The sequence below is a fragment of the Amblyomma americanum genome, chromosome 6 (genome assembly GCF_052857255.1).
Source record: "Amblyomma americanum isolate KBUSLIRL-KWMA chromosome 6, ASM5285725v1, whole genome shotgun sequence".
NCBI lineage: Eukaryota > Metazoa > Arthropoda > Arachnida > Ixodida > Ixodidae > Amblyomma > Amblyomma americanum.
The window spans coordinates 128,838,421-128,846,446 of record NC_135502.1 but is presented as its reverse complement, the minus strand read 5'-3'; the positions used below and the strand labels follow the sequence as shown (position 1 = coordinate 128,846,446).

The window sequence follows — 8,026 nt, the reverse complement described above, 5'->3', positions numbered from 1 at the left end:
CGCGCCCGTTGGCTCGCTCCGGACGAGTGAAACGAGCGGTGTGTTTGTGTGGACGTTCGCGTGGCTCAGGCGACAACAAATGGGAGACCCCCCCCCCCTTCCCGAGCGGTGTGAAAGGGGGGCCGGCGGACGGCGAATGCCCGAAGATGGACGGACGCGGGCCGTCCGGCGCGCCCGAGAAACGGCCGCGTGCACTGGCCGAGGGGGCGGCAGTTGACGCCGGGTGGGCGGCTGACAGAAGCGTTTGAGTGCAGGTGGGCTGGAAACTCTGATTGGTCGATGGGATGCGCTTCTAGGTGACGTTTTTCTGCTTCTCCCTCGTTCTCAACCAGATGTGGGGTCGCCGCGCCTCTCTCGGCCTGTCCCTAGACGGCCTAGGGAATCGCTAGGTCCGGCCGTCCGCCGTGCTTGCGTGGTGCGCGGGCATTCGCTTCGTGAACCTAAGCGGCGGCGGGCGCGTTTCGGGAGCTGTCCAGGTATGGCTTTTTTGCGTGGTGCGCTCGTCGGCGAGCTGTGCAGTTCTCGCTTACGGCTTTCGCCGTTAGTGAGAACATGTACTTTCAGCTTTAGCGGCCACGACGCAATCAGCCTAGCTGAAATGATTCGAGAGACATGCTTTCGGCACGCCGATTTTGTTGTCCTATATGTTGGCGGCAACGATCTCGACAGAGGGGATGACCCGCGAGAAATCGCCAGCCACATAAAGGTACGCATTTTATCTCAAATTTCGCTTCCAGCCACATAAAGGTAGGCATTTTATCTCAAATTTCGCTTCATGAAGTGTTGTACCGCTTACCTACATGTCTTGCGCATTCCAGGACCTCGTTTTGCTGCTGCAGGAGAACGTGGCCAGTGTCGTGCTGGTCTTCAAAGTCTTGCCACGCCATTTCGATGAGCCACGTAAGGCGCAATTTGAGGACCGCCGGCGTCGCCAGCTGAACCGCCGTCTGTCAGCCACGCTGAAGCGCTTGTCGGGCGTGCACATTCTCAACCCCGAGGTAAGGGTTGAACAACATTTTCGCAAGTTTTCTCGAGCAGAACTCACCAAATTGCGGCGCTTGTAACGTAACTTTTTTTGCAGCATCGTTTCCTGGATGCTTCTGGCAAGCCGATGCTGTCCTTGTTTGCCGCAGACCGATATCACGTGGCGAGAGACCGGGGCATCGACCAGATGTCAAAGATTATCGTCGCGGCCCTCGTCAAGATCTACGGACCACGGATAGCGTCGGCTTCAAGGGCAAGACCAGGAGAGGTGTACGTCGTGCACCGGTGTCGTCGGTGCGGAGCCAAAGGGCACAAGACGGACCACTGCTGGGCCTACTGCTCACCGCGCCGCTGCAGGTCGCGGTTGAAGTGCTCCTGCAAACGGCCCTTTTTAGGGCCACCTCATTGTTTCCTGGCAGATCGCGAGCGTCCCGTTTCGTGCCCGTATTCCCTCTCTGTCGAAATCGACGCCAGACATCAAAATCGCGCGGTGTGAGCTAGTAAATCGCTGGTAGAGACAAAAACTCGTGCTTGTATACAGACTTACCCATCTCCAGTGCGCCTTTGTTTATTTCCGTAGGCACTACTCGCGCTTTGTAGAAATCGACGCCAGCCGCGAAATTTTGCATGTTAGACCTCGCTACAGCATTAGCGCAGCGTGCCTTCGTCTCTTTACGTTCTAACTTTTATGCAGCGCACCTTTGTTTGCTCGTTACTTTTGTTCTTTTCAGTCGTTTCCTGAATCCGTCCAAAGAGCCGGGCTAAATGGATGATTATGGAACCACATGGCGATTGCACTGCATACAGCACGACTTTGGTCCCTGTGTTTTTAAATAAAAACATCAGATGTCGAAGGTCATGGTCGTGTCCGAGGATGGCTTCCACAGCTGGGGCCTAACCATAGGGACCACACACGCTTTGTCGTCGTTGCCAAGTGGAGAGGCCCAAGATGGCTGGCATCCTTAATAAAGACCCCTTCTCGGGGCCGCTTTAGTGTTTCCTGGCAGATCACGCGCTTTCCACCCTGTGCACATGCTCTCATTTCCAAGTAAAAAGGTCCTTTAAACCCTGCAGAAGGCATGAATTAGCAAGTGCTAATAACAAGATGTTGCATGGTACTTGAACAATAGCGGCTACAATGACAAAGGTGAAGAAGTGCTGGAGTTACACGGAAATAAAAAAGGTTGGGGGTGCCCACATAACAACCTGAAATGGTTTTGGACAGGACTCCTAGTTAATTGCATTTGGAAGAGAAAGACAAGGTTTAATTTTGCAGTGTAAGCTTGCTTCTCTAGAATGAACAGAGAACGTTGCCTCACACTGCTTGCGCCACCTTCCTTGACCCCATGAAAAAAAAAAAAAACAGGATGCCTCTGGGAAACTGCGGAATTTCCGCCCCCGATTCAGAAGGGGAAGGGGGGGGGGGGGGGGTTGACGGCCTTTTCTTTGTCGGGCTCGGCGCGACGCACGATGGACAAGACGGCGAAAGGAAGGGGGCTGTCAGTGACGCATGTTCTGCGCTGTCATTAGGACGAGCTGCCCGGCCTCTCCGCGGCAGCTCCCCTTTGAACCCCCCGCCTGTTCAATCGGAGGCGGGCGACGGCGGGGTGGTGCTGAAAAGGAGCGCCCTTCGGGTCAAGTGCCCCCCCCCCATAGAGACAGAGACGGCCGAGCTCTTTGAATCTCGCGTATTGTTCGCGCCCGAACCGAACAAACGCGGCTGAGACCAATTTGAGTCAAACCAGGTCCAGATGTGGCGGTGGCCAGCCGATTTACCGGCTCCGCGCGCGAGCAACGCGCAATTCCCCTGGAAGGTCAAGACAAGCGGTCATGCGGGCACAGCGAAAGCGCCTCGCGACAGACGATCTGGCGACACAGCTAATTGAATACAGCGGGAGCGGCCGATCGTCAGCGAAAATCAGTCGCACGTGTGCGCGCGATATGCAGATATGCAGCTAGTGGTGCTCTTGTAGCATGTTTCGTCTTTGTTATTGTTTGCATAGGTCGTGATCGCTTATGCATCTTTTTCGAACCTCAAACGTAGTACTTGCCCAGAAGATGGCACGATCAAAAATGGCAGATGGCAAATGGGACAAAAAGAGAACATTAAAAAAATAATCGCTTCACTAGCAAGAATGACAGTGGTAAACCGGCACGATAAAGCGCAAGCTTCACGAAACCTGGTGAGAGGATCGGTGGGGAATCCTTCGATGTAGACGGCTCAAGTACAACTGGCTACGTCTCATCGACTTTTATCTTCCCTTCAGCTTCATGCAAGATGTTGCTGTGAACAACATATCTAATACACGTGCAGCAGGGGATTCCTCCTTTCTGTTTTGTTCATACGCTTCGATCAGTGATTTGATGCTCCCCTGCTCCACGTGTTTTATAAATACTGTCGAAAATCGTACTCGGATATAACAACTTCGAATTCATCAATCAACACTATTCAGAAATTAACGGCACAGCCATGGGTACAAGGATGGCCCACACCTACGTCAACATCTTCATGCATAGTAATAAGTCTAAATTTTTGAAAGATTGTCCCATTAAGCCCACCCTATACAAACGCTACTTGGATGACATCTTTTTAATTTGGACTGACACACCTCGTCCACCCCAACATATCTTTCACTTACACGTGCGCCCACACCACAATTAACTTCCTAGATGTTGAGATTTTGGTAAACGAAAGCTCACTCACCACCAGCGTATATAGAAAACCGACGGACCGTCAACAATACGTACACTTCCAAAGCTGCCATCCTCGTCACTCTAAAACAAGCATCCCATACTCTCAGGCACATCGATCTAAAGGAATATGTTGCCAAGATGAAGACTTCGTAAAAAATTCCAAACGCATGCAAGAAGTCCTCATTAAGCAGCGATACCCGTCGCCATTGCCGACGATGCCATTCAAAGGACATCTAAACCCAACCGAGAGCAAATACTGGAGTGACGTCGATACAGCGAGCAAACAGACCATCAGGCAAATCTCGTACTTCCCTTCACCAGTAACCCAGCCGCCTAACGTACGTAAACAAAATCTTCAAAAAAACTTTTCAACATTCTCAAACAAAGCGAGCTAGCGCCTCGCCAAATTTTCACTGCTCTCCCTCATGCAGTCTACAGACGACCGAAAAACATTCGGAACATTCTAATACACTCAGTCACATAAAGAGCCGGTTTTGGGGTGTCGACCTTGTGGAAAAAGTAGATTCCAGGTCTGCAAACACATTACAAACATCAAGCTGTGAAATAAGCACAGCTTCAGGATTCAAATGGAAAATTAATGACAACTCTGATTGGGATTTCTGCAACGTAATATACCTCCTAGGATGCAGTGTGTGCTGTACGCAGTACATTCGGCAGACCGTTAACTTTATACGAATTCGCTTTAATAACCACCGCGCGCATATTTTATCCCTACCTCCCCTTGTTAAAACACATATATTAATGAGAAAAACGACCAATTTGATGCAATTAAGTTAACAGTCCTACAGGATGGGTTCCACAACAAAGAGATCTCGAGCAACGCGAGTCGTACTTTATTTACAAATTTAATAACAATTCCTCACGGCATTAATGAAAGTCCGGGTGTATTGACCTCCATCGCCCCTTGCAGAGCCAATGCTGACCTTAGGAATTCCGGCGCGACAAACCTCGGTCGTTTGTCGCCAGCGGCATCTTTTTCAAGCTTGGCTGCCGGCTTACACAAAGCTCTGAATTCATCCCCCACCTCTGTCTTGCCAATTCGACGCACCACCTTGCCGAGCGGGGTGCAATTGAAGAACCAAGAACCCTTGATGGGCACAAAAGAAAAATACTAGAAAAAGAAGAAAGAAATAAAGAGAAAAAGAAAAACGCTTTGTCCCCTGCCGCCCAGCGAGCTTGCGCGGGAGGCCAGCCCTGGGGAAAAAAGGAATAACGAGGGGAGGGAGGGCATCCGGGCCCTCAAAGCAACAATAACAGACTTTGGCGGAGTCCCGGAGCAGATAAGAATCATAGATGCATGTACTGCCCGTGCCGCCGGCCAAAACGAGCAAACAAATAAACAATAAATTCAGACAGGGCAGGAGACGTTCCAGGAGCGTCTTCGGTACGAATAGTGAAGGCGGAATCAGCGGCGCAGTTAGCTTAACTACACACACGTGCACTGTGCATGAAACACACACACAAAAGAAAAAGAAAAAAGGCGGCAAAACATACGAGTTCGCGAAAGTGTCCTGTGGGGGGGTAAAGGTGAATGGCAGGAGCATTTAATCAAGGGTTCTTGGTTCTTCAATTGCACTCCGCTCGACAAGGTGGTACGTCGAACTGGGAAGACAGGGGTGGGGGATGAATTAAGAGCTTTGTGTAAGCGGACGGGCAGCGAAGCTTGAAAAAGATGCCGCTGGCGACAAACGACCGAGGTTTGACGCGCCGGCACTCCTCAGGTCAGCACTGGCTCTGAAAGGGGTCAATAAACCCGGACTTTCATTAATGCCGTGAGGAATTGTTACAAATTTGTAAATAAAGTACGACTCCCGTTGCTCTCTTTGTTGTGGAACCCATCCTGTAGGACTGTGAACTTAATTGCATCAAATGGGTCGTTTTTCTCATTAATATATGTGTTTTGACAAGGGGATGATGGGTAGGAATAAGATATTTACTTATACAAGAGTGACTAGCTATGCGCAAAAATTTCCGTGTTTCAATTTTCAAAACTGCGAACTTTGACCGCAGCGTCCCGGACAAATAATTCCAACTCCCGACCGCGTTTTTAAATTCATTCTAAACGGGGTACGTGTTTACTGGTACCTGCAGTGGTCGGCTGCGCAACTATATATATAAGCTATCGCGTGCAGCTGTCATATTATAAAAGAAAATCCGCACAAAACAAAAATTACGCAGCAACGGGCTGTGGCGAATGATTGCGCGCAATATTTTTTCGCGGGTTAGTGAAACGAACAGTTTTGTTTTAAATCACGAGAGTTGTATCAAAAGCCTTTATATGTCGTCATTAATTACGATATGTACGACGACACAGTGAATAGGAGTTTATATAGACTGTCGTCCTTCAAAGACCCAATGCTTTTCTCCTCCAAAACGTCGTGCAGAAAAAAACCGGACCGCCAAATTTTGACACGGTTGTACGAAATTTCTGAACTAACGAAAGCTATGAGTGTAGTCTCCTGCATGTAGAGAATGTAGAATACAAGGAAAAATTATAATATGTATGCTCTAGGTCAGGTTCATAGTTCTACAGCACTCGATTGTAAATGCAGGCACTCGACGGAGCGCTGATAGACGGGCGTGGTCACCTGTAGGCGCATTTGCGTGGCTTTGCATGGATAGTACGTGTTTAGCCTCTCAGGTCTGCAAAAGCTGTATCGGGTCCGCCAGGCAGTGGCGATTATAATAAATGCACAACGAAGCGCGCCGTTCGAGCGCACTAAAATAATACACCAGCAGTTCAAGGATATCATATATAATAAAAATATAGAAACGCGCATGCAGTGTGTGAAAGCGCGGCGCATCAGGTGCGCTTTTTGAACCCGCGCGCGCTGTCAAAAACGTGGGGAATTCCGAGAAAAATCTAGGGAAAATATGTCTCTTCCCAACCAAACATGACGTCATTAAAAGTCACGTGACCATGACGTCACGTGACGTTTTAGACGTGACGTCACATTTTCTTTGACCAATCAGCGTTTCCAGCCCACCTGCCCGCAAACGCTTGTGACGGCCGAGGCGAGATGCTGGCCCCTGAGAAGTACGCCGGAGAAGGGTATTCCCCGATAGGACCAAGGTCTGCGCCTGTAGAGGCGGCGCCTCCGTAACGGCCGTCGGATTCCGGGAACCAGCCGAGATGCCTTCGCAAGGAGCCGGCCGAAGGGAGCAACGGGGAAGCAAGGACGAGAGAGAGCAAGCTGGAAAGGAGGAACGGCACAGACGGGTGGTGGATGCCGAGACGAGAGGCCGCATCCTGAATGGTGTCACCGCAATTGTGGACAGATGTGAATAAATTAGGCACTGTGTAATCGGTGCGGTCTGGCTGAATCGGGAGGAGAGGAAAACAATTAAAATAGAGAAGGGTGGAAGGCACCTGCCTGACTCCATGACTTGTAAAATTTTACTCTTGTCTTGATTTTAGCCACCAATCAGATAACCTTCGCTTGGTTACTTCTACCCGCTTAAATCTACCCGCGCGTGCTGCAATAGCGCCCCTAGCGGGAGAGAGATGAACTAGCGCCTGCGTCGGAGCGAACGGAGGAGTTTGAGAGGGAAAGGGAGTGAGAGAGGCGCATAGTCGGAAAGACTCAGAAGGCATATATTAAAAGCTAATTTGAAGAGTAAAATCATGCTGCTGATGCATAAATTCCGCATCGCATTGTATGAACTCCTGTCTGTTTTTTTAGTTCATCACTTTTGACGGCCAGCAGTCGCTATCGCTCTAATAAGATGTTTCCAGCTCCGGAATGCGCGAAGGCGGATGCGTCCACTTTTCGAAAAATTCCCGGTAAAATTCGGCGTTTCTAACAAAACCGTCCTGGATCCGGATACTTTCGACACCGTTTCTCGTGTGGAAAATGTTGCGCGTGCTTAACATGCAGTTGCTGGTCCCTTTAACAATGTCAGAGCAAGAGCAGTCAAGTACTCTGCTACCGACATACTGGTTTCAATCAATACCCCTGTCACACGGGTAATCTCAATGCCTATCGAGATCCATCACTGAGGTCGATCCAGGTATAGGTGCTGTCACACGGCAAATTTCAATAATCATTGAGTAGTGACCATGCGATCCAACAGATGGCCTTAGGCGGAGCACTGCGTTTTTGACGGGGACGGAGGGCATCAGGAGCGACTCGCAACAAAAAGGGAGTTTTTTTTTTCGTTTTTCTTTATTATAGTTAGACATATGCTTGGAAGCAGAATTTAAGGGTAGCTTACTGTCCTCGCGGCCAGGCTTCGTCAAACTGACAGCCGGGAACCTCGGGCTTAAGCGACTCTGTCAGTAGTACATAGAAGTCCAACAACTGCAACAGTTCTTTGCGTAAGAGCT

General features: G+C 49.8%; 1 protein-coding gene across 1 annotated transcript; it reads left to right on the top strand.

The window, feature by feature from the left end:
* The first annotated feature begins 319 nt into the window (after positions 1–319).
* On the top strand, positions 320–1,931 carry LOC144094094 (uncharacterized). The gene is made up of 3 exons (XM_077627992.1): positions 320–706; positions 819–998; positions 1,082–1,931. The coding sequence occupies exons 1-3, from the start codon at positions 479–481 to the stop codon at positions 1,478–1,480; spliced, it is 807 nt and encodes a 268-aa protein (XP_077484118.1). The 5' UTR covers positions 320–478; the 3' UTR covers positions 1,481–1,931.
* The last annotated feature ends 6,095 nt before the right edge of the window (positions 1,932–8,026 follow it).

Coding starts and splice junctions, on each gene's coding strand:
- LOC144094094 (XM_077627992.1), top strand. CDS start 479: ATGGCTTTTTTGCGTGGTGCGCTCGTCGGCGAGCTGTGCAGTTCTCGC. Junction 707..818: donor AAATCGCCAGCCACATAAAG/GTACGCATTTTA, acceptor TGCGCATTCCAG/GACCTCGTTTTGCTGCTGCA. Junction 999..1,081: donor TGCACATTCTCAACCCCGAG/GTAAGGGTTGAA, acceptor CTTTTTTTGCAG/CATCGTTTCCTGGATGCTTC.